Source organism: Acanthaster planci, linkage group LG02 (assembly GCF_054643075.1).
Source record: "Acanthaster planci isolate LZ-2023a linkage group LG02, COTS_SCS, whole genome shotgun sequence".
NCBI classification, from domain to species: Eukaryota; Metazoa; Echinodermata; class Asteroidea; order Valvatida; family Acanthasteridae; genus Acanthaster; species Acanthaster planci.
This window is the reverse complement of record NC_141778.1, coordinates 31894910-31912689: the sequence shown is the minus strand read 5'-3', so window position 1 is coordinate 31912689 and position 17780 is coordinate 31894910. Positions and strand designations below refer to the sequence as shown.

At 38.9% G+C, this 17780-nt stretch overlaps 2 protein-coding genes across 2 annotated transcripts in view; one reads left to right on the top strand and one right to left on the bottom strand.

The window, feature by feature from the left end:
- Positions 1-17780, top strand: part of LOC110976834 (nucleoside diphosphate-linked moiety X motif 6-like) — a 70047-nt gene that overhangs the window by 31834 nt on the left and 20433 nt on the right. The gene's annotated exons all lie outside the window — the stretch shown is intronic.
- LOC110976836 (uncharacterized) lies at positions 827-15088 on the bottom strand. Its single transcript, XM_022230454.2, has 7 exons — positions 14892-15088; positions 14319-14421; positions 13638-13786; positions 13043-13112; positions 10664-10788; positions 7630-7696; positions 827-3126 (listed from the first exon to the last, which is right to left on the bottom strand). Exons 1-7 carry the CDS (start codon positions 14916-14918, stop codon positions 3026-3028), a joined length of 642 nt encoding a protein of 213 aa, XP_022086146.1. The 5' UTR covers positions 14919-15088; the 3' UTR covers positions 827-3025.

Here is a 17780-nt window from a genome sequence, read left to right as displayed (position 1 = left end):
AATTAGCAACAGCACCAAAAACACACAAGCACAGCCTGTGCAAACCAAGATGTACACGTAGCACAAGAACACTAGTTGTTTTTCTGTCTCTGGAATTCATCAGACAGGAAACATTTTTAATCTAGCACAGGGCTTTACTCCTCCAGGGAGTTTGAACATAAGACAGATCCCTTGTTCACCCTACGATTAGACCTTTCCTTACCACTCCCCCTCCCCCAAACAGGCAACACACCTGTGAAAATCATTTTTGTCAAAATATTTTGTTTGTGGTACCTTTTGCCCTAGTGCATCATAAAGGGGATGTTGTAAAAGCTGCCATGCAAACTCGATCAATTTTTTTGCAGGCTTTCCCTCCTCCTGCCACAAAAACAGCCTTGTAGTGTTTGGAGTGGGAAAAACATCCAAAATGGATTCACAATTTGCCCTTAGCATTTGGGTTTTCCATATGTAAGGGGAAGGCGGAAGGACTTCTGTAATAAGCTGGGCCATCAGTGTCACACGCAGGGGGGACACCACCAATAGGATTGGGGTTGTTACTAGACATAATCCATTTCCCAGGACTGAACTGTGACACCATATTTCAGAGTTTCTCTGTTCCCGAGTAGGGTTGTGTTGGAGAGCTCTGTGATTCATATCAAGAACAGTGGTGCTTAAAAATACCTTAAAATCTTGCCGTTTATAGGCAATGCAAATGCACAAGTAATAAAAAAACCACTCAGGACTCAGAGAAGGACTAAACATGGGAGTTTAAAAAATGTGGTACTATCATTGACTGATTTACAAACATGATTGACACAAAGACAGTACATAGATGCAGAAGTCTGAATTAACATTTGGCATAGATATATATGTATATTTTTATTAAGTTCATTTTCTGCCATCAAAGCTTTATCTTTGCTCCAGGATGCTTCTCTGCTTTGTTGGGAGTAAATAATGTTATTAACGTGTCACAAAAAACAGTTATCATAACAAACTTAAGTGCCTTAGATACACATTTACTTTAAAAAGCCCCAAAACTATCTACCCCAGCAGTTTGATGTAAAAATTAAAGAGCCTGCTTTTTTTTCCTTTTTCAAGTTAGCGCTCATCCAGTTTAGTTTATACATCTTTTTCCTCTGGCCTCTCCCCTTCCTGAAAGAGTATCAAAGAGAATGAAAGTGATGATGGCCAATTGTCACTTTTACAGTTTATGAAAAGCATTCACAAGCTGTTAAATTCTACCTCTGGTATTTTTTTTTAACACTGAAGAAAACGAACTAAAAATATCATCCTAAATTCAGCACCTCTGAGTAAACCTCAAGAATAAGAGAATTTTCTTGATATCTGTGTTAAACTATTAAAGTGGGATTGACCACAATCATCACATAGGCCTTACATGTACACTGATCTTGAGTCAAAGATCAGTTAAAATATTAAATATCAGACATCAGCTTTCATGCATGTAAGCAGTGTTATACTTTTACTAACAGTGACCACATTCCCTTTGCTGTAAGCAAATGGAATGATAAAACACTACAGAATAACTTAAGTATTGTGGTAAATTTAAACTTTGCATCCCTTATATTGTACTTTAGTGATTTCCCCCTCAAAACCAAAGTCCCATTTATTTAGTTTTTCGTTATATAATTCCCATTCATTCAGCAATGCATCATCTGTGAACGCAAATGTTCAGTTTGCAAAGCATTACAGACTTTTGTGTCTAGAAATCTCATTCTTTACTTTTCAAATTGTGACTGGCAAAAACATTGGTGAGTCTGATTATGCCCTAAAAAGACTAAAAATTTATCTTATGCAGCTAGCGCACTCTCCCAGTTTCAATACCAGAATCTCCCCCCCCCTCAAAATTTTAATAATCCTTATTCTGGAGTCATTTGTTCACGGCTCTCCAACATTCTCTGCAAATAATTTGCAGCCCTCTGGGGGCCACTGGGCACTTCAAATAATAGCAGCCACAACAAGAAACCTCAGGTCAAGTTCAGTTGAGATTGGTTAACTCAGAGAGAGAGAGAGAGATAGAGAAAATATTCCAGACAAATAAATACATCCTGGAGACAGGTATGTCCGACAGTGTTTTGAATTCAAATACAAGCCTCACACTGAAAGTATTTCCAGTGCCCCAGAGTAGCAGGTGCCCATGTATCATTACCAGAAAGTTGTGTACATTGGGAGAGGCTATTCTATGCTTTCGTGAACTGGACAATACCGACTCGAGGATATTGTCTTCAATATAAAGTCAATATTGCAGTCAGTGTTGGTTACACAGATAAAATAACATTTAGTGCATTGTCACCGACTTTTTTGGTAACAAGCATAATATTCAACTGCTCCTTTTCCATGATACAAGATTGTGGATGACTTCATAACTCAGTACTCATTTCCTTATCCCCTACTATGAGTACATTTATGTTTAAATTTAAACACCATTTAAATGTATTTTCCTTGTAAAAAAAATAATTCTGATGGATACAAACTAAATTGCTCTTCTTCTTTGTCATGCTAATGAGTTGTAAAAGAGAAAGTCAGAATCTGAAAAAAAATCACTTTTTAAAAACTGTGAGGATTTCTTTCCAGAACTGTACATGTAATTGCCCTTTTTGTGCCACATTAGAACATAAAAAGCATTACATATAAGCATGACATTGATATTGTAAACAATAAACCAGAGAGCAAAATGCTTTTGCTTCCTCTGTTATACAACAATATCACAAAAGTCCACTCTGGCCGTGAGGGATGCTCAAAGAAGTTATAACATATCAGCTGGCTAACAGAGTGCTATCAAAAAAACAAATTTGTACAAGATAACGCAGAATGGAATCCTATTGTGTGATGTGTAGTTATCACTTCACACCTCTTTGTGTGCACCTGGTCTTTAAATAAGTATCACAAATATAGGAACAAGAAGAAAAATACACCACAACAAATCTGACTTGAGTAACTGAAACATTTCCATAATTTAAATGATGTTAAACATGTCATGCAATCCCATGCAGACTTTTGCAGGTATACATACATAAGCGTGGTCTCCTCACATGTTTTGCCAGTACACATATTGTATGCGCTTCCCACCTTGTAGCTGACGTTTAATTTTCATGTACATGTAGATGCCACGGCCAAATACAAGTACACCTGTGAAGAAAAGAATGTAATAGGGTTTCTTGCAATAAGACATTTCATTACTGCATGCGTAATCGATATTTGGACATTATACAAATAATGAATGTTTATGAGTGCGATGGTCAGAATAATTACACAAGATGACAGATGAAACGGTCTATTCCACTTGGCTTCACCTCGTGAAATAGATCGTCGAAGGCAAGTGGAATAGACCATTTCAACTGTCACTGAATGCAATTATTCTTACCATCGCACAGCATAAAACATGTATTATTTGTTTTATACAACACCTGTATAAATCCTCGTCATCTGATTGGTTTACTTGTAGAATATTTTATTTGTCTGTTAAGTGCTGGCAGCATCAGCTGCATTGACAAACTTGTCAATTTCTGTGTCAGTTAAAATTGCGAACGTTGGATCTAATAAGTCCACCAAGTTGCTGTAAATATTTTGTGCCACGGCACCACTGTGCAGAAGCTGCAGTGCAATCGATCCGGAGGTGTTCGTTATCCATTTCTAACGCACAGTTGTTATAAATGTTTTGCACTCTGCATGTGCATCATGCGCACGTCATCCGCCAGCTTTGTGTTGGTACAAATAATTCAATGCCATGTGATCAAGGATCCGCCAATCAGAGAACAGGGATTTATGAAGGTGTTGTATGATAGCTGAATAGCTGATTGCTGTCTCCGTATAAATGGAGAGCAATCACTGGCACCCTAAAACCCATCTTTCTTCTTTATGTTTTTAATGAATCTAAACAAAGCAGTGGTCAGAAATTAAATGACCACCACTATGTGCCATTGTAAGGGATCCTAAATGACTAATAAAGTGTGAACGGAGTAGAAAACATTTGATCTAAATAGAACTTCTATCAACTCCCCCACTACTCATAATCCACCAGGGAACTGCTTATACGACAACACTCATATAAATGCAACACTTACACTTGCTCTCCTAATACACTGTTGTGGGGAAATGTGTTGCTTCACGTTTCATTGCTTAAAACTAACTTTGGGCAATTCCCACCACATCGAGACCAACTTGGTATCAGTCAAGAAAAACATCTCATCCCGGAACTATTCCATAAATACCTGGCTTATCCCCCTCTAAAATCTCTCCCATTAAAATGCCCCAAAGCATGTCAGGGTCTTAAAAGATGGTCAAGGGTCTCCTACTGGTGCTTCTACCTATTTTGCTCCTCCTCCCCCATCTCCCCCACACTAGGGCTTCTTATTGATGTGGCCATTATCATTCGGCACCTGTCCTCATCAACTCTGGGATGACAACACCTGCCCTGAAGTTTAGGGGCATTGGGACAGGTGCAGGCTCAGGAGGCTTCCGGAATGCTTGGCTTGCCAGCCAATCCTGGCTCTATTGTGGCTGGCCTAGTTCAGGCTGTTTACTGTGATCTGATCATAAACCACAGTTTTCATAAGGTTTGCCGTATTGCGTGCAGTTGGATACTGCATCCACATTCAGTTTATATAATGAAACAGCATCTTTGATCCTTCCTGCAATGCTGTTGAGCCTGCCATCAGCACATGCCAAATGAAATTACATGTAGTGAACCAAAACTGCATGTACAACATTCAACCTCGAGTTTGTTTCTTTTTTGTGCACATGTGCACGAAACCTTTCAAGCAATGTTCCAAAAACACCAGTTCTTGGAAACTAGAAGGGCTTCAGAGGCTAGAATATGCAGAAACTTGGCACAGTGTAGTCTCATAATTAACTTTTTGGGGGAAGGAGATCCAATCCTAGGAACTGTCAGTTGCAAGACCTACATAGGCCTACACTGTACATGGATCAAAGTTGAAGAAATACAGTATGTGAAATTACAAGTGGTAGATATTAATGCCTGTTACTGACTCAACCCCAAAAATAAATCAAAATTTATAGTACATATACATGTATTTTTTGGGTGGGCTACAAGAGATATACGTGTATTCAAGTAAAAAAAAGGGAGATAAATAATTTTACAACCAATAACCTATTATTATGTTTACGAACCCACAACCCCAATGGACACTTCAGTCCTCAGTTTCATTGTAGGTCTAATGATGTGTGGTATGTAACTTAGAGTCATGTCATGTGTGGCCATCATTCCACTTTTTTATTACTTCGCAAAATTCTCTTGAAACAGGTTAATGTTATACGCACCATATTCTGCAGATGAAAAGGTACATTAACTTTAGAAATCTTCTGACCAGTCACACTTGGAGAAATACGTCAGCACATTCGGCTGTTTCAGTAGTCTTTATAACAAAAATAACTGCATGCCTCTCAGGGTGCAGAAATATTCCACCTTTATAAAGAACTGGCAATGTTTATCACCTCCTTCAATGGCACTCCACTTTTGCATAGCTCCTAAGCCATTATACGCTATGGATAGATCCTAATGTAAACTTATACTTGAAAGAAAAAAGACAACACAAGCATGGAAGCAAGAAATCAAAATAAAAAGTACACAGTAACTAATTTATAATAATTCTCAGCAAGGGCTCAGAAACGCTGGCTAAAATAAATTAACCTGAATTACAAGATAACAAGGGTGCAATCTCGCTCCGCAGAGTAAACACTCCCACTGGTTTCTTCCCATCACATGCTACTCTTTCTTTTTACTTTGTAAAGGAATGATTAATGCGTGGGACAGTCCTAGAATGTTTTGACAAGAGATAAGCGGATTGGCTGACCCAGTGTCTCATCATTATTTGCGATCAATTAGACATTGGCCATCAGATATTTTGAAGATGTGGTGTGTGTGGATCTATCACCAGCCTTTAAAGAGTACCCATAATTTCAAAACATCAGCTTAACATGCATCATTTTTCAACTGATGGAGGAATGGTGTTAAAAAAGGCAAAGGTGAACAATCCATCAAAATTAAAGGTTTACAAAGCAAGCTACCAGTAGGTAACACACCAGCCAGACATATTCACTTGCTTTTTCACCTGCATGTATTAGTCAAACTGTTTCTTTCAAGCTGAGATACATGTCTTTAAGACAACCTCCATCACCATGAAACAAAATAGAATGCTTGATTAATACAACTCCTGTGATATTCCTCTGATTACAGTTTGCATATGCAATTCCTCAACCCATTTGTAGTACAGGAACTGTTTCTGCATCAGCCAAAGAAATTCAGGCAAAGCTATGTATGGTCCATTATTTGATTATAAAATATTTTCCCTTTGTAACTATTGCAAAACGTAAACCTGTGACACAGTGGCTCACAGCCTAAACATATCAACCCCACCCCCAAAATCCCACTTTCAACAGTTTCCACTTGTAAATGAATGCTTGGGTTTCCCTTTAAAAAGAGCTACAACATCTGAGCCTGTGGACACAGTTGTGTACAAAGACCACCAAAAATGTCCTGTTGGATTATACAGGAACAAATCAACATCATTTATCATTCTTATCACCACTTCTCTTTTATTTTTTATACAAATTTATCCTTTTGGGCTGGGCTATTATCTCAAGTGGCTGGCCCCTTGGATCTTGCCTGGATGTGATTCAACCTTGCCAATCTGACATTACAGCACCACTCTCTAGAGTTCTGTTTATCACAAAGACAACTATCAGCAACTACAGCCCTTAGAGTTTTGGGGTGGAACATTAACTCCTGCCACTTACCATTCCTACAAGGGGTTGATGAAGCTTGATAAAATTCTTTTCATACATTGCCATCCCTTTACATGTACATTCTCATTCCAAACTATCAGCCAGATAACATGAATACACAATGAACATTTTGCTGTAATTGTTCAAACTATAGCCTTGGACACGAAAATCTCCTCTTGCAGACTATCTGTTACATTTATGTATCTGTTCTGTCAGTTTATAATGTGTTTGGATTTTCAGAAGGCATGTTGATGACTTTTATTATTACCCATTCATGTAGACTCCTGCAACAGCTACAAGCACCTCACACAAATTGTAATGCCCACTGTGTACATGTATGTGGAGTGTACAATGTACTGCTTATATACAGCACTGCACTATGAGGAAATTTATTGAGGAAAAAAAGAGGGCAATTTTGTTTGTGGCACTCGTTGACATTTACTAGTAATATTTAAATGAACCGTATTTTCCAATTATCATCGGAACGATCCCTTGAAAAAGTACAGAATTTGGTTTCTACAAAAATATCAGCTTTCTGGGAGAAAAATTTCACAGACTGGCTGCAACCGTAATTTACTTACTTTCAAGTAAGACATTAAAAGATTATTCAGCAGTTTCACTTTTGAGATTTTTCCAATGATGTATGCTACATTAAATGGTTCATTGTACTGAAATCCCTCCAAAAATAAATTACAGCTATTATGTTGGTAGACATGAAACACAGAGGGCAGCATTCTTCTTTCACAGTATCCATGTGTATACAAAATTTAACCTCTATGAACTACTGAGGGCAGCAAATAAAGTTAACAGTAGCAGCAAGCTTCATGATGCATTTGACGATTACTGTCTACAGATAATGCATTATGCTGCTTAATTGTTCAAACTTACCACTGAGAGTGAGGGCAATCAGCAGGCATGTTGCTTCCTTCAAATACATGCTGCAGCAATCTGAATACTGTAACAGGGCAGAAGAGTAATAGTTGCATGCTGTGAGCTCAAATGCTTCGATAATCAGAGATCGCAACAGCAGTTTTCTTCAGTCTCCATTCATCAGTAAAAGGATTCACTCAGAAATCTACATGAACTTTATGATGGCCTTCTCATGAGCACAAATGTTTGCAATACCAATGTTCACTTATCCTTTTCCCTTTCTTTCTCTGGATTATGCCCATCTCTGTTAAGGATCGGTATGGGCAAATGCTGGCACACAGTAACATGACAAACACAAAGTCCTTCAGGAAAGGTGGAAGTACATGTATCAGCAATGTTGAAGCACAGTGTACACAACTGCAGGATGCTATTTGAAGTGGGTAAATTTGGAGCAAACACAGAAAATTTTACCCAAACCAAATAACACCCTCCTCTTGTGTCTGCCATACTTCAAATAAGCTAAAGCTGTGATCCCACTGGACGTTTTTTGGTCAACTTACCGCGACTTTCCTGAAGAATTCCCAAAATCCAATGGGATTTTCCATTTTAGTAAGATAACACTCACCTCTGTTTACCTACATTTGCATATGAAGACTTCCCAAATCCAACGGGATTTTCCATTCTAGTAAGAAAACACTCACCTCTGTTTACCTACATTTGCATATCAGCGCGCATGCGTGTCAAACCTTGCTGAAAGGTCCATTTATTTTGTTGTTAGTAAATAAAAAAGGCAATCATTGCTCATCGCGTAGGTGCGCAAGCTAAGGCACCTTCCACGCGCTTGACGAAATAGCTCCTGGAGTGACCCTAACGGGGGAATGCAACGCACATGAGCATTAAGTTCTGAGAAAGTGAAACGCATGAACACGCCGGCTCGCAACGCACCCAAATTGTACATATGGAAAGGCGCCTCAAGGTAATGCGTGGAGCACACTGAATAGGTGCAGCCAAAAACACTCAAAGCATGGTCTGCACGTCAAGTCGTCAAATGCACACAGGAACCCAGCTGGAAGACCTTGCACCTGAGGGTCCGTCTCGAACCCAACAAAGTAGAAAAATGTAGTGCTGTGACTTAAATTTAAGTACAAGAGCCCTCGTTGTCTGAAGCCATCAAGGACAAATGTAAGGCAATGGAGACTAGTGACAACAGCTTCAGTGGAATTTAGAACTATTACAGCTGCAGTAAATGGAATAATTTTCAAAACCTGAAGTAGAGAAAATACTAGTCCTAGTCATAGTGTTCTTCCTACACAACAAATTTATCGGGACCCTAATTGACCGTGTCAAGTTCTGGTGCCAAGAACTAGGCATCAGGTGAGTACAGGTAAATAAATGTACTAAGTACATGTACATGTATATTCTTCTATTGGAATAATGCAAGAGGATCACAAGAAAGCAGTCAGTGGTTCATTGTACCAAGGGAATTCGAAAACATACCATGCAGTTTTTGAGCATGTAGTTATTGGCCCGATGAACGATAAGAGATTAAGACACTTTGATTACTGTGAAATAAACATTTCTATAAAGGTAACGATGTTACCCTGGTGACCGTGTTCCGTTTGTCTGTTTGTTGTGAGCAGTATACAAAAATAAGTAGGGGTCCAGTGATATGGCGCAATACTGGTGGGATCATTTATCCTGATGTACATGTGCCAAAATCCCTACAATCACTTGACGATAAGATGGAACATGTAAACAAGGCATGACTGGAAATGGAAACCGACATGGTTGAAGCTTACCCTCATGTACTTCTGTCATGAGTGTAAATGATAGATTAGCCTGCTGAAGAATACGGAGGCTATCCTCATCAGTGTCCCATCAAGCAGTCCCATGATTTGGAGGGACAGTTAAATCATGGGCTTTTTCAAAGAGTGAAGGAATCTGCCAGATGAAACGGGGATAGTTCTTGGGAAACACTGTTGAAAAATCTGGATGCTCGTACCACGCTTGGAGGGCCGATCAGGCTGGAGGGACCGGAAGATTTGCCCAGAACGTGGCTTGAATTAACAGTTCTCCGTGGAATTCAGCAAGATTGCGTATGACCATGAAGCTCAATTGTACTCTGATTTCGCATGATGTAGACTGCATGCGTCGCTGAAAACAACTAGGACGAGTCTTAGTGCTACATGGCCTTTTATGGGGGGACATGTGGAGGGTGTAGCTTGGGCGACTTTTTGAGCAAGGTTTGATGCGCATGCGCGCTGATATGCAAATGTAGGTAAACAGAGATGAGATGTTTTCTGTAATGGTATTGCAAAATTTGAGGTCCCTGTCAACTTAAGGTGATCACGATATAAAAATAACAGGCCAAAAAGGGTTGTGGAAGAGTTCCGCGCAGCCACGGTAAGTTGTGCAGGGGCACAAAAAAGTCCAATGGGAACAGTTCCCATACAACGTAGATTGACCACAACCACACTAAACATACAAACCAGACTACTGCTTACGTAGAGATCGGTAGTGGGCATGCTAAAATGGTTGTATGGTTCCCAGTCTCCAGCTGCTTGCGTCAGTACAGCAGCATGCTGCGTACACACAGTGAAGCGTGCCCGGATAAAGCTATACACACATTGTGTACGGGGCTTTTCCTGAATGGGTTCATCTTTTTCGTGGCAGATTTGTCAGATTTTATCTTTGCTTTTGTCAGATTCTGCTGATTTTGTCATGATTTGTACAGTGCAGGAAATGTGATTAGATGGTATTATTAGGCCTAACACAGCCAATAAACATTCTGTTACAGAAAAAAAAGTCCAAGTGGGAATGCGAGATACATTGACACGAAGGAATGTCGCAGTAAGTTTCCACGTGCCCACAGAAGAAAAAGTCCACTGGGAACAAGGCTTAATGAAAACAGCTATTATTCAGAGTTGTTGAGTACCCTGGCTGGAAAGTTACTGCCCCTGTAACTTGAAAATCATGTGTTGTGATTTGTATGTGCTACAATCCACATCAAACCTTCTCCAAATGAAGCTACATCTATCCTTGGTGATCTTACCATAGCTATCAATGTCCACTTGACCATGGATGCCCCAAATCCAGACAGTGCGCCATATCGCCCGGCAACGCTAGCACTCAGACAGTAGGCAAAGAGAAAACCAATCCAATTGAACAGAAAAGCAACTGGAAAAGAAATGAAAATAGATTCAACAACTGATTAGGCTCACAAATGTAAATTCTGATGAAAACCAGAAAATTCCAAACTGCACAAGGCTTAGTTTGTAATTTTAAATAGCATACGTACAAGCTGAAACAAACTACAGAAACAGGTTATCCAAACAGTTTGCAAGTTTAACAAATGCAAGCAGGTTCCAACCAAAGGAAGAGAGAGTTTTCAAACATCCCTTGTTGAAAAATATTGAAAGTTGATCGTTACAAAAATCGACTACCCCTGTACTCACTTTACGAAGGAAAAAAGAAGCCAATTTTCAAACTACTGATGTATTTAATTTTTCATTACCTGAACACATATACAGTATTGATACTACATGCAGTAAGTTTATAAATGCTGCCCATTGCCGAGAATTTTTTAATCCTTGCAAATTTCACCTTTAAAACAGTTTGAGAAAAGGTCCGCCCCCAACAAAACTAAACTTTCCAGACAAATAATTATTTTCAGGTAGAAATAAGAATGTTCCTTAATGTACAATATGTCCAGCTCTCATCTCATTTTTATGTAGTTTATGCTGATAAGCATGGGCTCAAAACCAAATAATAAGTTCACCCAATTAGCATTCAAGCATTTTGACAAATATGTAAATACATTTTGTTCAGAATCATTTCCATGGTACAAAGGAGATGGGGCTGACTAATAGTATTGATTTCATCATTCAAACAGTTTTCTGCTGTACAGTGGGTAAGTTGTATTAAATTCCATGAGTTGACTCAGGTTAAACCTCTTCCTCAGCATCTCTGGCCATCCCCAGCTCAGAGTAGCCTGTGTAAACTAATGAAATGCACCCTTTGTAACAAATGGATTTGAAACTAAAAATAATGTGGACTGTTTTCTCTCTAGTTACAAATCCTGATCACCAAAGTCCCACATACAATGATTGCAAAACATGGTATGGTTGTATATCAGCATGTTTGATCCAAACCAGCCAAATTGCAATACCAGATATCAGTGTTCTTCATGGCCAAACATTTTGGCAGGGCGGTAGACAAAATTGCGAGCGCGAGGCCCTTATGGCATGGCGTCCCGGGCTTGCTTAAGGGCCCCGGAAAATTTTGGATTCTAGATGCACTGTGGTGCATTCTGGGGCAATTTCCAGTCCACTTTCATCTGTAATTTGGCCCCAAATCTAATTGCATTTGCAACGTGAAATACTGGCTTGGATATTTTTCAGGAGGAATTTCTTCATCAAAAGATTTGATGACGAAATTATTTAAATTTCCGGAGCATTTTTAGCAGAACCTCATGTTAGTGACTTGAGACATGCTTGAGATGAGCAGAGCACGCGGTTTTCTCAATGATCAGTTGACTGTGAAAAGGCACAGTACAAACAAGCCTCAAAATGCACCCTTGAATAAAAAAGGACAAAAGAAATATGTTCAGGCAAAGATAAGTTTACAGTTTCCAGCTCACGTCCTAAAAATGAAGCAACCCCTCCATCGGAGCAGAACGCGCGTGGGGGCTGCTCCACTGGCGCCCGGGCATACTCCGCAAAACAATGTTGCGCCACGGGTACCAGTCACATGCACTGTGTGTACATGTACACGCTTGCGCAATACAATGTACGAGGTTGACTATGCGTAACAAAATATAACATAATAAGCGTCGTCGGTAAACTCAAACTCGATCCACAAACTGTGGTAAACCTCTTTTTTATTAAAATCTTGAGAAAGTTGACATTCCGGGAAATATACACAACTAAAAAAATAGCAGGGCGGCACAAATTTTAGCAGGGCGGTCCGCCCTGCTAAAACAGCCTGTGGAGAACACTGAGATATTATACAATAAAATGAGGAAATATATTTAAAACTAGTGTAAATGTTTCCATTCCATGCACAGCATTAATGGGCACAGCTGATTTTGTACTGTTACTTCTTCTTCTGTTTTTTACTTCTGTTTACAAAAGAAGGGAATCCTGAAAAGGATATTGTGCTTTTTTGCATTGTAATAATCAAAAATGCAGAAAAAGTGAGGAAGTACATTTAATATTGAACTCAGGGTGCTGGTAGGAAAACCTTGAATAAATATTCCAGCAACATTCACGGATCTGAGAAACAAATTACAGAAGTTGGCCTGGCCAGGGTTGGAACCAAAGCTAACAAGGTTGCAGGCAATAACATCTTCACCAACTTCTGCCCCTTTCAATTATTGGAGGCAAGGGTCATGTATACAAAGATATAAAATATATAGAGTGGTTAAACTTACTAAAAAATGCTACAATGAACATCAAATCACCACCCAGCATGGACCCAGAGTCTTCCTTCAGATCATCCTCCTGTGAAAAAAAGTCCCAAATCAAATTACAAATCCTGTAAAATCAAATTGGCAGTTTGTTACTGCATCTAAATAACCTTTCACGGGTGAATAATTGTACATTTTATGAAGCATGGCTTTTTCCTCTTATCAAGGTTTCTATAAATCCTTCCCATCCAAACATCATGTAAATGCATCAAGAGCTTCTTTTCAGTTTGATCAAACTTTGATGTGTATTTAAGAAAGTCACTGATAGCACTTAAAGTTTTGCATTACTGAACTGTTGTTAGCAAGTTATACTGTTCAGTTCTTTGTCAGACATGTTGTATGGGTAATTTACACAAATGTGCACTCCTCCATTCAGATAATAAACATGGAACCGATTTCTCTTACCCAAAGGACATGCAGCTGAAAAATGCAGAATATATATAAATCTGGCCAAGAAACGACAACACCCTCCTCAAGTGATAGAAAATATCTTTGGGTGTGTGGAAGAATGGAGAAATGACACATATATGAGAACTGATGCAATTCTTGGGATTCTTACACTGAGTAACCCAGCCTGCACAAGTTTCTCCTCCAGGGTGGGCTGAGTCCAACTTTGATCAGAGGGGGGCGTCTGTGGCTTTTTCATATCCTCAAGTTCCTCATAGGGTGGTGGGGCCTCATTAGGAGGTATGAGCATCTCTTCCTCATCTAAAACACCATTAGAAAATAGTACATATCAGGTTTTATCAAACCAGAAAAGAGTCTTTCTTCCATAAAAATGTCCATTCTCAGCAAACATCATGAAGAGTGATTATCACACAAGAAATAAACTTAACAGCAGTTGACAATCATCCCCAACTTAAATTTTTGCTGTGTAAATGAAAGAGAATGAGAGTGATAAGTTTCAGGGGTTTGTAAATCTTCACAGGTGAGTGAATGGACATTCAGGAAGATCTATCACAACCATTCAAAAGGGTTATTCAAAAACATATCTTCACACAATTGCACACAGTGAATCACCAAAAAATCCTCACATTGTGGCAGTCAAAATAGTAACATGCATGACGGTATAGTCGCCAAGGTCCCTAATTTCATCATCTGTTGTTAAGTCTGGTTGGTTTTCACAGTAAGTGGCGACATTAGGGATTGGTGACTATACTGTCACACATGTTACACCTAATTCACAAAAACTGATTTCAGCTGCAGGAGGAGCTGACAAGGAAAACTATGCAATACATACCTTTGTGAGTTGGTGTGCCTGGCTGAGTGTCAGCAGGTGAGGGTGGCGGTACCACCAATGCGAGGGTCACATGCTGAATGCGATTCTCCCTGTCTTTACAAGCCTAATTAAATAATTGAAGCATACAAAAACATGATCTTACACTGTGTGTCTGGGAAATAGGATTGTAATAGGCCTCACTTTTTTCTTTTTAGTTAACCCCTGGGTTAAGGCTTCTAGATTTTACACATGGTCACTTCTATAACAAGTAGGCCTAGGCCTACTGGCCTAGCCTGAACAAACAATGACAACATGAACAACATCAAAGTAACAAAAAACACACACACAAGACACAAAAAACTCAAATATATTTAAATCAAATAAAAAAGAAGTCCTAGTATTGAACTGAGAATAGTTGGATTTCTCAAATCAATATCCAGATCTCCATTTTGTAATACTGTCAGACATTAGGTTAACTTCCGGTTTCATCGAGTGATTAGTTCTTGTTTGTGCAGTGATACTGATCATTGATTTAGCTCGGTCACTTTCCCGATCTTTTTTAACTAGTAAAGTACATAGTATTCTATGACTCACCTCTTCGTAGGAAGGCACTGGATCCATATCTTTGAATTACTACTGCAAAAAATGCATGTGTTACCGACAGAAATTATATATGTTGAACTCTTTTGGGGGAAAAATCTAGACGAATAATGATACAAATAAATTCCTAACTTTACATAATGTTTATCATAGTGCTATAACCCTCCGTGGGTTCGTGTACAGTACATGTCCATATGTACAGTACAGTGTACATGTATATGTACAGTACATGAACAGTGTATCGGTGGCATATTTAGTCGCGGGTTCACGTACAAAGTACCAGTGACACGTATCCAATCTCTCGCAAATACTCGCGAGAGACAGAAACTTCTTTCAAATATGGCGGCGCGTGTTGACTGGCGTGACTGGACTGATTGTGAGTATTTTGTCAGCACACTTCGTCGGTGAATGTTCGCGTAAAATGTGGTTGGTTCAGAAAAATTTAAAGAAACGTAGCCTAGCTTGGGGTTCATTGCCATTAGCACCCTGTTCCTATAATAAGGAAACAAAGTCCACTTTCTCAAAGTGCGTGAAAAAAATAAACCTTTTTTGCGACGTTCGCAATGCATTATGGATATGGATGACGAACATGCAATGTATTTTATGGACAACCCTATGGGGGAAGTGAACCAGTCAAAAATCAATTTACAGTTTTCTACTAAATATTTTTTTGTATCTGCTCATCAGCAAACAGATGCATGCGTATTAATATCAGATTATACAAGAAACATTTTCAACTACGTTTCCAAATGTTTGTAAGTAAGAACAAATCAACCTTAATTGCCCATTTCAAGCAAGGGCACCAGTCCCGCTACAGGCTAAAAATGAACGTGACTGGTCAAAGCTGGATGAATGAACTGCAAGTTGTAATTTTGATTAGACAACACTAGGACATAAATATTCTTGAAGTGGTCAAACTCAAACCACGGTCCGTGACAACAAGTGGTGTTGTTGGAAGAGATTCTTCAAATTTTCTTTCTCTATGCCAAGCTTTAAACTTCGAAGTTTGTGTTTATCTTCGTTCCAAATCAATAATCCAACACTTTGTCAGAAGGGGGTGGCTCGAATTGGAGTATGACATAAAATGGAAACAGATTAACGATTTCAGGTACACTTCTCCCTTAGAGTTTTGCATAAAATGCATTGCATGTACATGTACATGTAAGTCATCCAAACCCACAATGCATTGCAAACATCCAAAAGGTTTATTCAAAATCAATCATGTCAATGGAGTGATATTGGTGAAAAGCTCTTGGACAGTTCTTTCCAATAATACCAAGATCATCTCCATGGGGTCAAAAACAAGAAAGTTATTGTAGTTTTTGTGACTTTTTTTTAGCATTTTGTTCTCGTGACTCAGTACTAAACCAATGGATTGATGGATCCAACTTTGTGACTGAAATTATGTAATAGTGTGGGTCGCCAAACATTTTGGAATGTTGGTCAAGTCGTCCCCAAGTCATGTCATCCCCAGGTCAAGTTGTACGCATGTCAAATCGTCCCCGGGTCAACTCGTCCCCTAGTCAAGTCGTCCCCCTTTTAAAGAATTACAGTAACAAAGGGGTATCAAAAGGGTGGCCTTGCGCATTGAGTCTTTCCACTCGGACAAAGGCTGTAGCTGAATTTGGAGTGCTCATACATACCACTGATGCGGACCCCAATCATACCATAATTGATCGATAAGCAACAATTACAAGTACATGTAACTTCATTTTACAAAAGCTTTATTACAAAATACAACTTCAATACAATCATTACAAAAATTCCTTCACTATACACTCTTAAAACAACCCAGTCAAATGTTAACTGATTTCCTAGTAATTCAAAATAACTAATATTCATTTCCGCATTACTGATTTCAAAAAGTTATTCAAATAAACCAGAAATGACTAACGGAAGATTTGAAATTTAAAGATGTTCAAATTGCTTTGACAATTAAAAGAATAGGCCTATGTGCTGTCACATTGGCACACAACAGGAATTGCCTTTTTAAATATACGTGGCACGTCTTGGTTACTGTAGATATCAAAAGCCGCCGGCTCGAGCTGCGTAGAACGAATGAAAAATGTGAGTAAATGTACGAGTCTCTGTCTTGGTTTTCTTTCTCTTCTACGTGGTTGATGCACCTACAAAGAAAATTACATGCACAAGCAACATTTGTAAGAACTAGTGGGGGACGACTTGACTTGGGGACGACTTGACAAAGGTTTCAATTTGGGGGACGACTTGACCCGCAGACAATTTGACCTGTTCCCAACATTTTATAGTTTTCTTATTTGTTGATCAAATTTTATGAATTAGGCATCATTGGCAAGCTCAGAAAATGCTTAGTAAGACGACAACAATAAAAGCTTTGAGATTTACGTGTTAGTTACATGGTGAAGATTTGAATTTTGGCAAAAAAAGGGGAAAATATGGCAGTGACAGAACATTGTGTAGGATTGACCAACAAGACCAATTCCGATGAAGGAGAATGTGATTTCTCTGATACTTGATCTGAAGTATCCATTTCACAAGAAACTGCAGGTGTCGTTTTAAATGTTCTGCTACAAAAGTCAATGAATTTACTCCACTCAGTTTCATGTGCCGGCCTTGTGAATGATTCAAATTTCATGCCTTTTGTTTTCACATGATTTGAATCGGTGGTGCAATTAACCGGAAAAAAAGAAGAAATTGCATGGACTGTCTTTGCATATGACTTTCCATTTTTACAGAAGATGTGCAAAATGTGTCCATTTTTCAGGATTCCATCATCTGGAACTGCACTATAAATGTTAATGAGGTGTTGAAGAGTGAGTCCATTCTTTGCTGCGGGAGGAGCTTTTCTCTTGTTTTTCCTCATGCTGATTAAAAGTCAGAGTAAAGAAAAAGCTTTAAAAATAA

Bases quoted from the DNA above. Each gene is read 5' to 3' on its own strand.
- LOC110976836 (XM_022230454.2), bottom strand. From the start codon at position 14,918: ATGGATCCAGTGCCTTCCTACGAAGAG. The intron at 14,422-14,891 runs GTGAGTCATAGA...TTATTTAATTAG, and splicing joins CAGTGCCTTCCTACGAAGAG to GCTTGTAAAGACAGGGAGAA. The intron at 3,127-7,629 runs GTAAGTTTGAAC...TTTTCTTCACAG, and splicing joins GATTGCCCTCACTCTCAGTG to GTGTACTTGTATTTGGCCGT.